At 40.1% G+C, this 19,926-nt stretch overlaps 1 protein-coding gene across 6 annotated transcripts; it reads left to right on the top strand.

Moving 5' to 3' along the window:
- Positions 1 to 9,577: 9,577 nt before the first annotated feature.
- LOC145659318 (uncharacterized) lies at positions 9,578 to 17,739 on the top strand. Of its 6 annotated transcripts, none has more exons than XR_014125426.1 (3): positions 9,578 to 9,867; positions 11,621 to 11,739; positions 14,631 to 17,739. XR_014125426.1 is itself a non-coding variant. In XM_081720997.1 (3 exons), exons 1-3 carry the CDS (start codon positions 9,799 to 9,801, stop codon positions 14,830 to 14,832), a joined length of 390 nt encoding a protein of 129 aa, XP_081577123.1. In that variant the 5' UTR covers positions 9,578 to 9,798; the 3' UTR covers positions 14,833 to 17,739. The 6 variants fall into 6 exon arrangements, 1 of the variants encoding a protein (XP_081577123.1); XR_014125424.1 differs by having other exon boundaries at positions 9,578 to 10,575; XM_081720997.1 differs by having other exon boundaries at positions 9,578 to 9,848; positions 11,621 to 11,755; positions 14,628 to 17,739.
- Positions 17,740 to 19,926: the final 2,187 nt, after the last annotated feature.

Here is a 19,926-nt window from a genome sequence, read left to right as displayed (position 1 = left end):
CTACCTCTCAGATCATGCTCAGAAACAAGCCTTCTTAAAACATACTGGGATATAGAGAAATGGGTCAGACTGAAACAAGAGAATCAGAGACAAGTCAGAGAAGTAGAAGAAAATGAAATGTGTCTCACCTCTTGAAGCATTATATTCCCGGTCAGTTCACTTATCTGAGGCAGGCCGCCTTCTATACTTTTCAGAATGTTATATAGAAGAGTAGGACTGTATTGCCTAACATTAGTGAAATATATTTGCTTTTTAAGATTCACTTGTTAATCCTGGCCTATATGTAGGTTACTGACTTTATTTCATTTTCATTTCAGTAGTGTTATTTCATAACTGTATTTCATCATGTAAGAATTTGCTTGTGTCACGGCATGGCCTCTTCTAGAAGACTTTCTGTGTGTGTGTGTGTGTGTGTGTGTGTGTGTGTGTGTGTGTGTGTATATGTGTGTGAGTGAGTGTGTGTGTGTGTGTATATGTGTGTGTGTGTGTGTGTGTGTGAGTGAGTGTGTGTGTGTGTGTGTGTGTGTGTGTGTGTGTGCGCGCGTACCCCCCATGTGTTACTTGATAATATCACACCTGTTCTTAGTTACGTTCATTGTTAGCACATGTATTTAAATTTGTTGTTCTGTTGTATGTTGTCGGTGTTTTGCCCTGTGTATATCACACGTAATGCAGTACCTATAGTATTTTTGGTTTCGGTATTGTTTGTATTGTAAATAAACACCTCATTGACTTGCCTCAGCTTCCCACTTCCTCATCACCTCTCATTATAGGTTGATCTTTTCTATCTTTTCTAATCTGGACTCAAGATGCAAAGGACTAAAAATAAAGAGCCTAATTCTTGATTGTCTTGATATTTAATGCAGTCATCAGTACATGAACACTAGAACCTGCTCGTTTATTTGTTAAGACCACATGGCATATAGTATGTAAAATACACTGTGATACTGTATTCAGTATTCAGCTTAATTCAATGAAACAGATAAAGAGAGGTGCCTACCTGAAAACCCCTTAGATGAGCTTGTGTTGTTGTGGCTGCTGGAATGAAGAGCAAATGCAGAGCCCTATGTGAAGCGCTAATGAATTGGCATAGGATATTTTTATATCTTATGTTCTGTATATGTACAGATAACATGATATGTTGGAGTTTTATCAAGCCCGTCAGATAAGGTTTGTGTTATGTTGGACTTCGAGCAAAGAATTTTATTTGAAGATTTGGACAGATATGTTAATTTATTCAAATGCATGTCAGCATGCCAGTTGTTTATTTTGCTTTAGAACTTGGCCACCTTCATTAAGGCTTCCCTGGTGCAGCTGCCTAATCAATTTGCTTCTCAGGGCTTTGGTTCCCAAGAGATCATTAAGAGGTTTATAAGGCAAGTCACTGAGGCACGCATCAGTGAATGCAAGTCTTCAAGGAGACAAATGTGGAGGAAATGGTGTGAGCAGTATTGCTCTAATTGCATTCTATACTTGCTAAATGCCAAAGAATTATATTGCTCACAATTTTTTGTGTAAGTGTAATTTTTCTTCAGCTCCAGTTCTGTAGCCCCATGGGCCATGCACAGTCTAGCACACCTGATCCAACTCATGAAGAGCTTAATAAATATCTGATGGCCTGGACATGGTCCATGTGGCCCTGGGACTAGAGCTGAATATGTTAGATTATTTTACTTTAATATATATACACCATTGTTTTTGTTCAGATATCCATGTGTCCAGAGAGGCTCAGATATCCATATGCCATATTATTTTATTAGAGACATTGCATATTGCATATTGTGAGATGACATTGCATATTGAAAGGTGTAATAAGAACATAAAGTTCAAGTTCATAAACATAAAAGTTTAAGTTTAAGTTAAGTTTAAGTTCAAGCTGTGCATGATTTTTTAATATTATTTTTTTGAAGATTCTGAGAAAAATGTTTTAATCATATTTGGTGCATTGAGATAACCAACAATAACAAATTTGAATCATAAATAATAACTTACATTTGAATTTAAACAGGAAATGAATTTATTTATAAAGAATACAGCTTTTGTATTTTTCCTTATGGAGAGTGAGAAATTAAAGAAGTAGAGTAAAAAATGAACATTGTGTGCACAGAAATTTTATAGTAAAGGACAGACAGGAAGTGTTTCCTGACAGACAGGAATTGTTTTCAAAACAAGATGAAGCCACAGTGGTCACCCTAGCAACCAAGATAGAGTATGAGATATGAAGACATCTGGTGAGCAATTTAGAAAACAAGCCTTGTGGAAATGCAATGACTATTAGTAGGCCCATTTTATAATAAATTACATGTACATGGAAATATTCTGAACATATAAAAAAAATGTTGCAAACTCAAATTTTCATACACCTATAATTTCCTTTGTTTTGTTTCCCCGGGATCAGCCTTGTGGAGGGTCTGTTGTTAATGTTCCTCATGGTCTACTCACTGCTGTTGGTGGTCAATCTGGCAAAAGAGTTCAAGTGATACCTCCAGCATCTATGCTGCTGGATCCATCAAACCAAGAGTAACCTGCTCAGACTCACTGCCATTGCCATCAACTTTGGGGTGGTGTCCTCAGACATTGTAAGTCTACTTATTTGTAGACAGTTCATGATTGTTGATTAAAATGTATTAATATGTGTAAGGGTTGGGGCCAGGCCGAGGCCCCCTTCGACCACCAGAGGGAGGCCTCGAGTCAGGCACGCCACTAATCAGGCTTAACACCCAACAGCTGGGCTAGACATTATATAAGCCCAGTGACCCAGCCATTCAGTGTTGGATCTTTGCCAAAGTTCTCCTAGCTGGTAATGTCAGGTATTGAGGTCTGTGAGCCCTCGTGCTACACCTCACTTCTTGTCTGTGAGGGTGTTCATGTTTTTACACGTCCCCTCACCAATTTTCCCTCTCGAGTCTGTCTGGGTATGGTAGCTATGGTCATATCTGCGGAGTTGCCTACTGAAGCTTGCCGTGGTGACGTTGGTCATTGCTATTTACACATACATCATCGAAGTCACATTCCATCTGCTCTTTATCTGTGAATACCAAAACAGCATGAATCAAAGGTATCAGAATGAATGCTGCCATGAGTTTCCAGATACTATTACAGAAAAAAAAAAAAAAAAAAAAAAACCTTTATAATAATTTATAATCCAATAATCCAATATGTATGATAACAATATGTGGTTTTTAAGTCCTTTTTTATTATATTTTTCATGTGTTGTTTAGGTCTCAGTGTCTAAAAAGAAAGGGCATCTCTGTGTTGGTAATGGCCATGTTTGTTGCCAATGTACTCTATAACAGCAGACAGGTAAAGTCTGAATATTTGTCTGAATATTTATTTTGTTCACATTTGTTATGAACTTTATAGCATGGCCCCCTCCTCCTGGACGTTAACTGTTTACCATTTAAATTAATATGGTGTCTTGTATAAATATGGTGTTTTGAATAAACATTTGGTAACATATCCATATTAACTACAAATGTAGTTATTTCATGTTATACACTATATAGAATGCATTATAATCCTGACATGCATGAAACATTACAAAGTAAACGTTTAAAGATCTGCTGTATGAAATGTTTAATAAATGTCTTATGAGATAATAAAAAAAAACAGAGTTGCATAAAATATAATGAACACACCATCCCAATCTGGCATGGCAATATAACGTACAGCCGGTTATCTTCGCTGTTCAAGTGGTGCTCACAAAACAATGTGGGGTTCATAGATAAGTGGACCACATTTGAGGACAAGCCTGGCCTTTTAGGGTGGGGTGGTATCCATCCTATTAGGGAGGCCGCTGCTCTCCTTTCTTGTAACATAAGCCATGGTCTTATGACAGACCTAGTTAATATTTGACAAACATGAGCAGAGGCCAGGCAGCAGATAAAAAGGCCAAACCAACTCTCTGCTGATTGCTATGAGACGTCACCCAAGGTTTACCAATATTGACACTCTGTTCCCTGAGCTAAGCAGAAATACAGAAAACCAAAAAGAAATGTTTTACTAACCTAATTAGTAATAAACAGAACATTGCCTGCACATTTCCTCTAAAGCTAGGTTTACTAAATGTTATATCCTTAACATCTAAAGTGCTCATAATAAATGAAATTGTCACAGATCATAGATATAATGTACATTGTCTAACAGAAACCTGGATCAAGCCAACTGAGTACTGTCACGGTTAGTCCCTCCTAGCTTTCATGTTCCATGGTTTCCCTGTCTTTTGTGTTTTGGTTTCATTCAGTAATTTCATTTTCTCCACACCTCATTTGGTTTTCCTCAGCTGTTCCTCATTTCTAGTCTTGTTAAGTTCATGTATTTAAACCTTGTCTTGTTCCCTGTGTCTTGGCTGTTGATTGATCAGCCACACAAAGATGTAGCAAGAGATCGTGACTCTGGAAGGTGGTTGTTCCACTGGGATGAAACTCCAGCTGTTTCTACACAGTCCAAATCCGTTATGTCTCAGCACCACCAAACCAGAGATAGCAAATCCCCTGGTGCTGCGGGTACACGGGCATCTCATTGTTCCCGGAAAAAGCAAGATTCTGTGTATTATGTCGATGACAAGATCCTAGGTAAGAGTCTACCTATCTTGACCATTGCTGCAGGGGGGGTTGGCCTGCAGCGCAAGATGTGAGTAGATGGAGTGAGAGCTTAGATAACCTGTTTCTAGGCACTTATTGGGTGCTCAAGCGCAAATGCGAGCTCCCCATAGCCCATGTGTGCTCTGAGAACTGCCAAGAGGGTTCTGTATCTGTGTGTTCCTCCAGGGTCACCCAATCTGTACCTGTGACTATCCTGCAAGCCACCCAGCCAGTTCCTGTTCCCGACATGAGAGACGCCGCCCATCTTGGTCTGGTTCCTGTTCCTGGCATGAGAGGCCACCTGTCCTGTCTCCAGGTCTGTTCCCATGGCTAAGCATGTAGACATGTCAGACCTGCCTTCCCTGATCCCTCATGTTCCCTGCCTCTGGACCTCCTGGACCCGCCGCTGAATGTCTCAGCCGCACTTCCGGACCTCCCGGACCCATCGCTGAACACCACAGCCATGCCTCATGGCACCCTGGATTCATCGCTGGTCTACTCAACGTCCTTGGACCTGCCTTCTGACTCTCAGGCTTCATGTTCCCTGCCTGTCCCTCCCAGGCCTGTGTCTCCTTTGTTGCCTGCTCCTGCTGTCCCATTGTTTTTGTGTTTTGTGTTTTGTCATCTCTGTTGACTGGTTTTGTTTTTGCTCCTGTTATGTTCTGTCCCTGTGCCTGTTCTGGTTCCTGTATCTCCCTTTGTTTCTGTCCCTGTGACCATCCATATGTCCATTCTGGTGTCTGTTTTTGTTCCTGTCCCTTTGTCCCTGGCCTGGTCTGTTTTACAGTTTTGTTTTCCTCATCTTGTTGTGCCTTCGGTTGTACCTCGCCATTTGTCGTCTTTTGTTGTGTCTCCTTGGCCTCCCAACAAGCACATTTGTCATCCTCAGTCTGTTTCTGTTGTGGATTCTGTTCTTGCTCTCGCTTCTGTGTCCATTCCTAGTCCTTGTTCTGCTCCTTCTGCTCCTGTCCCTCTGGTTTCTGTGTCTGTTGGGTCTCCTGCGGCTTTGGTCTCTTCTGCTCCGGTGCCTGCTCCTCGTTGTGTCCTGTAATCGGCTCCCATTTCTCTCCTGTCTGTTCCTGTGTCTCATCTGGGTCCAGTCCCTGCTCATCGTCTTGCCTATACTGTTCCTGTTTATGTCTCGTCCTAGTCCTGCTGTTTGGTTTTGGTGGTTTCTGTTTTGGCACACCCCGGTGTTGCGTGCTTTGGGGTGGTTATGGAGGTACTAGGGACTGTCATGCTTAGTCCCTCCTAGCTTCCATGTTCCAGGGTTTCCCTGTCCTGTGTGTTTTGGTTCCATTCCGTAGTTTCATTTTCTCCACCCCTCGTTTGGTTTTGCACATCTGTTCCTCATTTCTAGTCTGCAAATCTCCTAGATATAACATTTCTCAATGGGATACCCTCAAACCCCACAGAACTTGATCAAATGAGTGAATGCTTAGAATCAGTATGTAATGTTATTGCAGGAACAAGGCGAGAGCCAGAATGCAGATGCAGGAGGTTTTTTACTCAACACAAGAAACTGAACAAGGGAGACAAATAAAACAGAGACATGAGGAAAACACTAAAGCAAAGTAACACACGAACTAAGCAAACAAATAAAACAAGGACGACAATGATGAAAATGACGACAACTCCACAACAGAATGACTAGAATTAACAAAATAACCAACCACATGGGAAACCAAACACAAGGCTTAAATAACGCAGGTGGGTCCGCGGGCGCGGCTGTGGCATTCTTCGGCGAGTCCAGGGGTGCAGCAATCAGCGGCAGGTCCACAGGCTCGGCTGCAGCACTCTGCAGCTGGTCCGAGAGGTTTGGAGGCATAACTGTGCTGTCCGTTCGGTGGGTCCGGGAGCACAGCTACAGGAACAGGCCTGATACAGGAAACAGGAACAGGTTGAGTGACATCTCGGGTGGGGAGAACAAGCTGGGCAGCCTCCACTAGGCCGGGAACAGGAGTAAGATGAGCGGCATCCACTATACCAGGATCAGGAGCAGGAAGGGCGACAACCGCTATGCTGGGAACAGGAGCAGGAACTGGATCAGGATGGGCAGAGTCATCCACACCAGAGGCAAGGATTGGATAAAGACGGGTGGCATCTTCCATGCCAGAGGCAGGTACTGGATCAGGATGGGCGGCATCATCTATGCCGGAGAACCATATTCCGAGTTTATGCCTAATTACAGTACAGAAAAGGCACTAATGAAAATAGTTAATGACCTGTTGTCTTCAGACCAGTGTTATGTCTCTTTGCTTACATTACTTGATCTGACTTGTTATGATCCTGTCTAGGCTGGGAGGCCGTAACATAGGGTTTTGAGTATTACAACAGTAGAAGTAATGAGTAATGGAATGAATAACCAGACAAAGTTGACAGCAAAGATCTAGTGTGTTTACAAGTTTTTGGTGTTTAAAGACAAGAAACTGGAGCAATTGCATCAGGAGTGACCAAGGCCAACACAACAAACAAAACCACACTAGAAACAAAACGACGACTGTTAGAAGCAAAAATAAAGCCACACCCAAACAAAATGGCAGCCAATCCCTACCACCAGTGGACACCAGAGAGGAAGAGGCAAAACCTGGAACACAGAATGCAGACATACAGGCAGACATAACAGACTGCAGCATTTAACACTATAGAACACAATTTAATAGATTTGAGGTTGTGATTAGAGGAACAGCCATTTCCTGGTTTAAATCTTATCTAGCCAATCGCTACAAGTTTGTTAACATAAATGAAAACTTTTCAGCATGGGGCCTCTGCTTTTTTCTTTATATATGCTAATTATAGGTGACATTATATGTAAAAACTGCTAGTTTGCACTGCTACGCTGATGATACTCTCAGACCAGAGGACATGCATCATCTTAGTATTATTGAGAAATGCATAAAGGATGTCAGACACTGGATGTTGAGAAACTTTCACTCACTTAATGCTGACAAAACAGAAGTGCTTCTATTAGGCGTACAGACAGCGAGGTCCTCGTTCTCTAATTACTTAATCTTCTTCAAGTCTCTCATTCAAAGCTCATGTAAATAATATTTCTAGGTGTGCGTTTCTCCACCTCAGGAACATTACAAAGATTAGAAACATACTTTCCTGACATGAAAAAACTGAGAGAGCGTAATGAGTGTCTGCTTTACAACATCCTCCTTGCTCACGTTACAAGGCACTTCACTGACAGGCACAGGAATGATGAGGTACCTGCACAGCCCTTGACTGAGCTGAAAACAACACATAGGCTCAAAACATAGACTCAACACATGCACGTGAAGATATATGTCATCTGTAAAGGCCTGAGTGCCGTAGGAAAAGAAACAGGATGCTCAGACTCCCTTGATGGTGATAGACATTTATTGGCAAACATGGAAGACATGGGCACTCACATAAACCGTGAAAACGAAACACATGAAACATTGTGAACACAAACACTAATGAGCAACAACAAATGTACTTGTAACGTGTTCAAAGACTGACCAAACTGCATGCATCAACATTGGTTCAAATACACACAGACAGTACACACTAAAGCATTTGCTGGTGTGCGCAGACACCAGAGATGTGGCTACAAGAACAACAACAATTACAATGAATTCCCACTGCACGCGGCGGGCCGAACCATGTGATCAGTGGAAAAAGGAGCAGTCCGTGACATCATCACTTAGTGGCTAAAGTCTGTCTGATTTTTGTATTCACATACCAAAAGATAATCCGAACATCTCATATTCATGAATGTCAGTTTGTTTCTCTCTGTATCCCTCTGATTGTAAGGACCTGTACTCTCAGTCCTATGAGAAGGTTTACCTCCAGACTATTATAATCAGAAAGAGATGATTAATCGAGATGTAGCATGTCTGAGCTTGCAAGATCATTGCAGATTTTGATAAATTGTGTAATTTGTCTAAAATAATCGGCTCCGAGCATGCATACCGTTTTTTCAAGGATAAATAAAAATATATTTCCATTTGAGCATCTCAAATTATAGGTTTCATTCTAAAACAAAAAGAACATCCTCAGAAAGAATGAGTGACATTTTACTTCATAGCTGTATTATGTGAAATTGAGAAAATCAAAACCATTAGCAATTGTTACATGGCTGCATCAGGCCTTTCACCTGATAAACAAGTAAGTGGTTCATGCCCAGAAAATAAGCAGTAGGCGTGCCTAATAATCAGAATAAAGTAAATATGTACAGTTTGCATTGGGTCTTTGTATTTTAGAATTTGTATTATGCACATAGATGGTTGTAATGCGGGGAAGGTTGAGGGTGAACACGTGCGAAGTAACAGCACCTCAGACATGAGAGCAGGCAGAACTCAAAGCAGGGGAAGCCATAACGAAAACAATAGACAGGACAGTATAAATGAATGACCAGTTTAATCATGGAAACAGCAGGAGAACACAGTACTGAACAAAACCCAGGAACAAACAATAATAGACTAATCACGGTAAGGATGAGCATTAGATAAAGAAGGGAACTAAATATTAAGGGAAGACATACGGGGAAAAAACAAAGCATGAAACTAAGACAAACAGGGAAGAAAAAGAATGAAATGGAGTACACAGAACTGGGCTACTTAACGAGGTAAACAATAACCAGGATGAAAATACAAGGAACAGATTTAAAAGGAAAACCAAACAACACTTGCATGACTGAACCAGGGGAAAGAAACCTAAAAAAGAGCGAAGCGATGAGGAATGAGACTAGACAAAGACTGGCGATTACGGATCAGGAAAGCAATGTGGACGAAAGCACTGAGATAATGTACAGTGGACAGGAGAACAGAGTAAACTTGATGAACATGAACTGGAAAGGCAATACAGACAGAGCGGGCAACGTAAACTGGAGTACAGATAGAAAGTGCGTAGGAATTAAATGAGAGAGATAAGTAAACAACAGGAGAGAGGCGAGGGTACACAGAGTGAGTAACTAAACTTGGGACAGAGAGAACAAGCACAACGTAGCCAGAAGCCAGTGAGGCAGAGGCAGAAAATTGCGTCGATGTAAATTTAGACATAGACAACGACCAACAAACATGAGACGCAGGAACAAGGTTTAAAAACATGAACCTAACAAGACTAGAAATGAGGAGGAGGTGAAAGCAATGACAGGCATGGAAAACCAAACGAGGGATAGAGAAAAAGAAACTAAGGACTGAAACCAGAATATCACACAGGACAGGGAAACCATGGAAATAGCCGCAAGATGGAAAACACAAAAGAGATCAGGAAGCCGGGGAAACGGGAGACTCTCCGGTCCGTGAGCGTGACAATGGTACTATACTAATGTGTCAGGTTTGCCCTAACTGGCATCACAGTTCCCATGGCAATGCTTCTAAGTTTGTTTACTTCCTGGATTTGTTTCCTCATGCTTCCTTTTTTTTGGTTTAATACTGTTCCGCCCCCTTTCTATCTACGCCTGTTCCTTGTTAGTCCTCGTTAGTCTTTGTAAGCCCTCTCTGTTCACTGTCTTTGCAAAGTCTCGTCAACCTAAGTTCTGAGGCATTTATATTGTGAGTGTTTACTGAAAAGGGACACCGCACTAAAATATAGGGAAAATACGTCAACTAACAATGGTGAAGTACCGAAGGCTTATTAACGTTATATCAGTCTCATTCCTAGATTAGTTCATATCTTGTGCAGTGACCAAACATCAATGCTTCAAATATATTTGCCATGACAACCAACTTGTTGAAGAAATGGGAAGTTTATTGATCAAGGAATGAACAAATTACTGACTTTGTGAAATGGGTGCTATAGACTACTATGACGGACTTGCCTCAGGAATACAAAATACCTAACGAGTGACAACTGAGTGAGAAAGAAGGAGGACAGAGGAGATAAAGAAAACTAATCAAATAATAATAAACCACCAACAAAGACAAGAAAAGGGATCAGAGGGAAGAACTTTTTGCAAAAGCCAGAGAACTGTTTAGCTAGGGTGCTAAGACTAGTCTATCCAAACAAGTGAACAGAGCAAGAGGTAGGTGTCACTACCAGAAGGTTGCCTACAAGGGGAGGAGATTCCTGTTCCTATTATTGTATCAACTAACGACAAGAGGAAATATTAACCTGCGCAGTATTATCTCTAGGAAATTCAACTCGCTATAGACACCCTGAGAAAGCATATGAATGAAACGAATATAGCTCTTATGTCAGTTTCCAGAGACAATCGTCAATGTGGTCGGTCTGTCCATGCAAGAGGGATCACTGAAGTTCAGGTGTAGGCACAGTAGGCTGGAAATGCACCTGATCTTGAATATTCCAGTGGGTTGCCGAGCCTGAGCTTCACCAAGAGTGTAGAGATTAAAAAAAAAAAAAAAACATAGGTAGTGATATTTGGTTATGAGACATATCTCTCAAACTATAACAGGTGGGGTGTGTTACCTTAGTTCACATGAGCCATTTGGTCCACATATTTAGACATAGAGTGCACATGTTCTGAGAAGTAATATAAAGTACACAATTGTGTGTAAGAAAGCAGTTACAATTTCATCCAGAAACACACAACTTAAAAACAGAGTTGGTTACTTAGAGAGATAAAGGAGCAGAGGAGATATAGAGAAGGATAGAAAGTATGATTACTACAGACGTATGTTACTCTACGACTATTAATAAGCTTCCTCTATCTGTTATACTTGAGATAAGAAGGTAGTCACTAAGTAATACATGTATAAAGGTTAATATGCAAACACTAGAATAATAGGGTTAAGGCAAAATAATATATATAATATATATTAATTTCATGACTGACTGAAATAACCAGACATAAGATAAATTAACATAAGTACAGAGCTGATTTCAACATTACAGTGACGATAATTTGAGTATACCCCAAATTCAATCTCACTCCAAATTGAGCATGTTGAGCCTGTTATGTATATAGCAATGCATTGTTGGCCATACATGGTTAAAAAGTCCAGATGGGAAGTTTGGTATAGTCACTGAGGAACGCTTTGGATCGATTGTCCATGCAATCTGTCAAAAATGCAAGACGCTACCCAAACTGTTCCTGTTCCTGTTCCCAGTGTGAAGGATCCTGCCCAGCCTGTTCCTGTTCCTGATGTGAAGGATCCCTCCCAGCCTGTTCCTGTATCTGTCATAATGGATGCCACCCAGCCTGTTCCTGTTCTGAGCCGTTTGTATGGTTTGTGTTTCCCCTGGTAATTTGGTTTTCTGTTTATGTTATTGGAGTTCCATCTTTGCCTGTTCCCTATCTGTTTGGTGTGTAGACTTGCTGCGGTTAGCCACTAGGTAAGGTGTGATGTGATCTGTTAAATAATGAAATACTGCTCCTGAGTGGTACAACAGAAAAGTGTTCATCCTCTCAAAGGGATATTGCAAGTTTGATCCCTGATGATACCACAGCAATTCATGGCCATGAGCCTGAGAGAGTAAATTGGCTGTGCTCTCAGGGAGGGAGGGGCATACTCACTCTTCCCTTTCGACACTGGCCAATCACAGGTGTCTGTGAGCTCATGCATCAGAAAGTGGTGGACAATGTTCTCCTCTGAGAATGTTAATCCATGCCCTGATGTTGCATGAGCTACAGGTTGAAAAGATGTGGTGAATGGCTGCATGTACCTTGGAGGAAACATATGACAGCTCTTGCCCTCTCTGGTTGACAGCTGTTGTGTGTCAGGGGGGGACTTTCCTGATGGGATAGTGAATTGGATATTAGAGAGTAATTAGGGAGAAAATTACAAAAAACACAATAAGCAAAAAAATTTAAAAAAAAATACAGGAATAAAAATAACACATACACAAGGTATTTTATTAAAATTCCAAGCTAAAAGTAATATTGATTGATGGAAAGCATCCACCAGTTCATTCCAGAAGGATGACAAATAGGTGCACTCCCTTCCACTGTTGCCTTCTTGATATCACAAATAATACACTGGTATTGTATTAAAATATTTGGTTGGATTAGAACATCTGGGTATCAATGACATACTGGAAAAATTCATGTTAGCCACAAATTAAGTACTTCCTGATGCTTTGGGTAGAATTAGTATACCAGTTTATAGTATCTTATTTTAACAAGTGGTTCTGGTCATAGTTCACTTAGGAAACATCTAAACAGTTTAGCAGGAGAGCTGGGGGAAGAGGTTACAGGTTATTTTCAATAAAGTCTCCATGAAACCCAGCCACAGTCTTTAATCTCATCAGGTAGGTAGTACATGCAGATAAGCCTTTCAGGCACAAATGGAGGGTCAGTGGCACATGCTGGGGATGCATGGTTGTTCACACTGGTCCGGAGAGCAGGAACTCTCCTTTATGTGTCTCTCAGCAGAGAAAATAAACAGTTGTAGTTAAATTTGTCTGGAAGGCACTGGGCAGATATACAGTATATGATCACAAGAGTGCAGCAGAGACTCTCACAGAGCTAGCTATAACAGCTTAGCTAAAAATGGAGATCCAGAAGGTGGCACAGGCACAGGGGATCCTTGATACATCAGCACCTCTGTTTCACTGTTAACAAACCTGAACGCATGAGAACAGCAGGACAACAGCATCAACATCTTAGTTTACCTTACTTTTCTATGAAATCCAGTATCTACACTATTTATGTAACAAGGAATTAATTTTCAAAAGCTTGTCCAAACAAGTAAGTTTTCAACTTAGACTTAAAAACTGAGACCGTGTCTGAGTCCCAAACACCTGCTGGAAGGTTATGCCAAAGCTGGTGGAATTTATAAAGCTACTCTCCCCCAGCTGAAACTTTTATAATTCCAGGTAGTAAATGATAACCAGCACATTATGATCTAAGCAGGTGTGATGTTTGAGGAAATAAAATTCAGGTTCATTCAGGTACTCCTGAATCAGTATGCTTGTAACATTTTATGCATGTCAAAATATTTTCCGGGAGTGTAGCTTGTTTATTTATTTTCACTTTTTTTGTATACCCCAAAATTACCATTTTAGGTAAATTTATGTCTGAAAATATGAACAAACTTTCTCATTTTTTTAAGGATTCTATGGCCATATACTGGACTAATTGAAAATTGTTTAGACTCTCACTAAGCAGTTAGAAGGCCATTACAATAATCCAGTTGTATTGGAGGACAGGTAAGAATCGAATAGGACATGAAGGTCACAATAGAACAGAAAGGTAATCAAGATTTAAGCTTAATTCTGACGGTCTAGTTCTAGCAGCTTTAGAACCAATAAGATGGACCTCTGTTTTGCATGAATTATATAGGATAGAGTTATCAGGAGTTATCTGTGCAAACTGCTCTACCTTATCTTTTCCCAAACAACTCTACCTTACCTTTCCCCAAACCTGGCCATTGCAAGCAGTCTAATCCTGAGATCCAAGTAATATATATATATATATACAATGAACTATAATTAACACTAACAAAAAGATAACAAAACTGAGCAAAAGAAAAAAAAGGAAATCTTGTCAAAAACAAGAATCTATTGTGTACTTCCATATTATGCTGATAAAAGTCAGCTTTGTCAGTCAGAGATGATCCCATAACTTAATAAGATTGAGGAGTATGCAAAGGATATCAAGGTAGCATGACTACTAAGTCTAATCTGTCATATAACGCTCACTCACAGAAGATTAAGGCTTGTGAGGTAGACTGTTTAGACAAATATGACTGCATATTGATACACCATTGTAAATGTATTCAGCACACTTGAAACAGCTGTGTTCCACTAGCTCACCTGGTGGACCAGGTGGAGCAAGATGCTGGCAACAGTTCATAGGATCAGTTCTCAGAGAACTCATGTGTCAAGTTACTCTGGATAAGAGCATCTGCAAGTTTTGCTGGTTTTCTTTATGTCATGTTTCTGAAAATTGTCGACTGCACTTTGTATGAATCAACATGTTTGGGTTGGCGGCCACCAGCTTTGATATCGCTGACATACTTTTATAAGTCTGTGAATAAGAACATTTTAAATAAACTGATTGGGCTCATTCCTACAGACATTAACTTTCAAGCAAATCTGTGCAATGCAAGTGGACCCTAATTTCATGAAGAGTATTAGAGTTCTGATTTTGGGCTTTTCCTCTAATTAATCCAGCAGATGTGGAGAATGCCCCAGTGAACATGTATCATTGAACATGCAAATGGAGCTGGAAGAACTATCGTGCAATGGCGCAGTCAAGGCCAAATACAATTCAGTTGAAGCAGCCAAGTTCCCTTCTTTCATCCCAGAAACAATGCCCAAGCTCGGCCTGCACACCGCCCGTATGCTGTCCATGTTTTATAGCACATGCCTATGCTAGCAGTTGTAAATAAATCATCTTGAAGAACTCATCTCACTGACAGACACCTTTATACTATGCTTAGGGTTTCAGCAGCTCAGAAGCTGATCCCAAGAATTAATGAAATTGCAGCATAGGAAAGATAGCAGGTGTCTATTTCAAGTAAATAGGTATGTTAAAAAGACCTACCTCCTGAAGACATTTAAAGAGATTTAAAAGTTATGCCATCTGTAGCTAATGTAGCCTATTGTTATATAAATATGTCTTTAAATTACTTTTGAATATTTGAAGTATTAATGTAATATTTGAACATCTACTTCAAGTGTCTATATTTTGCTGCTGCTGTTTTGGCATATTTTGAATAAACAATGGACAGTTTGGGTAATATAGTAAAATATTATTTTAAAAATTAAATAAAAACATGCACATTCTCTGGCCCCCAGTTTTGTTGAGATTTTCAATATGACCCTTTAAGTAGTTGAGTTTGACACCCCTGTTTTACCTGACTGTATTCGGACGTATGTCATTTAACACTTTTATAAGAGCTGTTTCCATACTATGGTGAGGTCAAAAGCCTGACGAAAATTTGACAAAATAACCACTCGTGTTCAAGAAACTACTGAGTTGATTGGAAACAACTTTGTCAAGATCTTATTTATAACAGGCTCTGAGACAGGTCTGTAATTGTTTAACACAGAAGGGTCCAAATGTCTCTTTTTCAAGATTGGCTGTTTTTAGTGACTTTGGGCAAATGCCTGATAGTAGAGAACCATTAACTATGTGTCTTAAAAAATTCAGATGGCAGTGTTTCGAGACAGCATGTCTCCAAGTCGATGATTTAGGATACCAAACTATTTTCTCTAGAGTATTTTGGTCAATTGTATTAAATTGTGACATAATAATTCCATTATTTCTACACGGTTGTACAGACAGTAGTTATACAAATTCATGGCATATTTCATAGTTTCAAAGGTTTTTCACTAAAAAAGATGAAATTACATTTCTCTGTGGAAAGAAGTTCTGGCCTGATCCATTTGGTGGGGGTGGGGGGGGGGGGGGTGTAAGCTTGTCAACCATAGCGAAGAGAGGGCAGGTGCTGTTGATGTTCACATTAATAATCTTAGAGAAGTGCAGCTGTCTAGCTATGCCTATCTAAGCATTAAAACTACAAAGGCTTTGTGTATAGAGGTCATAGTGGATTTGTAGTTTCATTTTTCGCCCTTTACATTCAGCTCTCCTACATTCTCTTTTCAGCGTTATCCTTTTGTCACATATCCTTGTGTTGCGCCATGGTGCTTTCTGTTTGCTGAAAGGTTTCTTGAGTTTTACCAGTGCAACATCATCCATGACAGTTGAAGTTCTAGTTAAAACTTACATTTACATTTACATTTTTGGTATTTAGCAGACACTCTTATCCAGTCATAACTTGAACCAGTTGTACATCAAATGACTCTGCACTTATGGTGGGTGACATAACTATGGCCTCCATAAACTGAGCACCAAAACTCTTATTTATATACCAAGGCAGCTCCGTACACTAAAACCTCGGTCCACTGGGTTGGGCTACAGTTGGCTCAGGCTTGGACTCTTCTCCCTCAGTGTTGGCTTATGCATCACAGTGTCGTTGTTGCCTTGGACGGAAGAGCCGGAGCAGATCACCTGCCAGGGTATGGGAGCAGCATAGATGTCCCTAGTAAGCTTCTAGGAACAATCCATGCCTCCTGGGTGAGTTCTGGGGCTTCCCATGCCCATCCAGAGAGCTCTGGGGTGAAAAAAGCCGCCCATGAACTCTGGGGAGCACTGCCCCAACACAATCCAAGCAGGGAAGAAGAGCTGATGCAGCTTACAGACGACACAAAACGAAAACAAAAAGAGAACAGGCAGTTATTCTATCATGGGTGAAGAATGTGAAAAAAGGAAGGGAAAAATGTGAACAAGCTAACCTTCTTGTCAGACTAAGTTCTATTATAGTGGCAGTACAGAATGTGTGGCTGTAAAAGCCAAGTGATAAGTTCGCTGAAAACAAGTTAAACAGGGGTGTTTCCTGTGATAAGTCACTACACTACATCTTTATCTAACAAGATCTAATACCTAAAGGTTTGCCTAAACAAGTAGGTTCTTTATCTGGACACAGACACTGAGACTGTATCTGAGTCTTAGACTTATTGGAAGGTTAATGTATACCTGTGGGGAAGAAAAGCTTTACCATCTTCTGCAGTTTTAATTGAAGATTCTACACCTCATGATCCAAGCAGTTGTGGTGGTTCATAAGAAGAATGAATGCTTAGGTACATTACACCTTTTAACTACTTAGGTACTCAGACCATTTATAGCTTTTTTATAGATTAGTATTAGTACTTTGTTATTAATACAGAAATTAATACAAATGTCTCCTCCTGTGTGTGTGTGTACGCGTTCGTCTATATGGCCACACCCTCCTTGTGCTTCATACCTGCTCCTCATTGTGTTGCGTTAGCGTGCGTGTATATAAGTCTTGTGTTTGAGTCTGCGTGGGTCGATGTTTGAACCCAATAGCCTGCGTGCTATGCTCGAATTTACATGTCCAAATAAACATATGTGTTTGTCCTACAAACTCATCCCCACATCCTGCTCAGCCTCCTCATCACAGTATTGCCAATAAAACATACCACAAATATAGAGCTAAAACCTGGGAGGTGCAGTTTAAAGATAGGCTTGTTCAGACATATACAGCAACAGCCACATAGCAGGGCAATAGTCAGATGTCAAGGAGATAAAGGCAATTTCTACATCATGTAGTGACATGCAAGAATGCAGGAATACAAGAATGCTGACAAGAGGTAAAGTAGCTAGGTAGCTACAAATCTGGATGAGGCAAGGGCGTCACTAGAAATATATTAATGTGGGGGGGGGGGGGTCTAAGCCCGCCAGGAGAATTGCAAAAATGAAAATGAATGATCCATTAACACCTGCCCGTTAATACGGGCCCATTATTTAATGCAAAAGTCATTTTTAGTTTGCTTTTTAAGTAATGTTACTTTATATTAGCATTTGTTGATCAATCGTCAGGGTTCCTCTGTCAATTTCTTTTTGGACCTTTAAGAGACATTGAGAGAGACAATGAGGTTACGTATTTTATTTACTTTTCTGTTGAAGCTACACAGTCTTCAGGAACATTCTCTGACACAGAGACAAATTGATTGAGATTTTAGTAAAGCAGTGAAGAGCAATAATCAGCCGTGTCATAGATCACCAAAACAATCAATCTTTCACACTCAAATTGTGTCAGGTTTCAGGGATGTTGTGCGGCGGCAGCATCTCTCCCAAATCCTAGTGCCCCTATATCTCAGTAATTTGGAGATATGATGGCACAGTTGAATACAATAGAAAGAATAAGATCTATTGACAATTTAAACTAATAATAGTTGCATAATAACAACAGGGAGCTTTCAATTAAAAAAAAATGTTGCCATCAATTTGGTTGGCTTAATTTGTTGGTTTTCACAACTTCATTGTTTTATTGACTGAATGCTCAATATGTATCCCCAAAACAGATGAATTAAGAGGACAAGCCCCAAATCAGGACCCTAAAATATAAAGGCCTCTAAAATCAAAGCTGGTGGCCCCCAACCCAAACATGTTGATTCATACTAAGTGCAGTCAGCAATTTTCAGAAACACGACATAAAGAAAACCAGCAACACTGGCAGATGCTCTTATGCAGAGTAACTTGACACATGAGTTCTCTGAGAACTGATCCCATGAACTGTTGCCAGAATCTTACCCCACCTGGTCCACCAGTTGAGCTAGTGGAGCACGGCTGTTACAGGTGTGCTGAATACATTTACAATGGTATATCAATATACAGTGATCTTTATCCAAGCAGTCTACCTCACAAGCCTTAATCTTGTGTGAGTGAGGATTATATGACAGATGAAATTTAGTAGTCATGCTTAAAGTTTTTTACAGCTTGACTTGAAGCAACTGAAACATTCTAGAGATTTAACATACACTGGAAGATTTTTATGTACACCTCAATGTACATCTACTTATGTATACTCTTGTACCTTAGAGACTGCCATACATTTTACAGTCATAAAAGGCCATTATTTACAAATTACTGTACCCAGTGGCAGTATTTTAAAGAAAACTCTGATCCTATAATAGAACCTCGTGAAATACCAAACTTTACTTCTGCACACATCATTTTAATGGCAGACAATGAAGTTTCCTCAGTAGACTTGACAAGGCTGACTGTCAGTAAGAGAGTGTTACTTAACATAAATTAGCTTGCTGCTTAAACACCAGTAGAAAAATAGAATGTAACTCACTTCTATAATGTTATGTGAGTACTGAGATTAATATTGAATAACACACAGTCTGCTGAGATTTCCAATCTGAATATAAAAATAAATACATTCATTTAAAAAACAGACTTGTATTTTGAATTACTGGTTATATTTCTATGACTAAGCTCAAGACTCGTGATTTCTATAATTAAAGATAACATTGCAACGTATATGTTATCAATTGTCAAGGCACAGCGCCCTCCTCCCAGACGACTCCGTGTGTGTGTGTGTGTGTGTGTGTGTGTGTGTGTGTGTGTGTGTGTGTGTGTGTGTGTGTGTTCATTTGCATGGCCACACCCTTTTTTTGTTTGCATGTATCACACCTGTTTCTCGTTTTATGTTGTTGCTGCGCATGTATATAAGGGGTCATGCTATGGCCCCGCCCCCACCTCAAACGTCTTGGTGTGTTTTCGTCCGTGTTGCCACGCCCTCGTGTCGTACACCTGTTTGGAATTATGTGTAATCGTCTTTAGTGTATATATGTCTCCTGTGTCGTAGTGTGTTTGTTGGTTATTGAGGTGTGCACAGCGTACGTGCAGAGATAGATGTGGCGGCTGTGTGTAAAAACAAAGTGTATGTTTAATCGTGTTCCTTCTCCGCATCCTGAGTGTCTCGCCGCGTCACATAAGGTCTTGTTTAGTTCTTGATGTTTGTCATCATATATCATAAATATAACATAAACATCATCAAAAAGATACCTTAGTGGTTAAGGTTGTGGGGTTTCATAAATTAAATTAATGCTAAGCTTACATTAATAGAGAATAATGCGCAGAATGAAATAGGACTAA

This window comes from Electrophorus electricus, chromosome 10 (assembly GCF_041902795.1).
Source record: "Electrophorus electricus isolate QZ-2024a chromosome 10, ASM4190279v1, whole genome shotgun sequence".
In the NCBI taxonomy this organism is placed as follows: domain Eukaryota; kingdom Metazoa; phylum Chordata; class Actinopteri; order Gymnotiformes; family Gymnotidae; genus Electrophorus; species Electrophorus electricus.
This window is presented reverse-complemented; position numbering and strand designations above follow the sequence as displayed.

Coding starts and splice junctions, on each gene's coding strand:
- LOC145659318 (XM_081720997.1), top strand. CDS start 9,799: ATGGAAAACACAAAAGAGATCAGGAAGCCGGGGAAACGGGAGACTCTC. Junction 9,849..11,620: donor GGGAAACGGGAGACTCTCCG/GTCCGTGAGCGT, acceptor TCCTGTTCCCAG/TGTGAAGGATCCTGCCCAGC. Junction 11,756..14,627: donor TATGGTTTGTGTTTCCCCTG/GTAATTTGGTTT, acceptor TAATTAATCCAG/CAGATGTGGAGAATGCCCCA.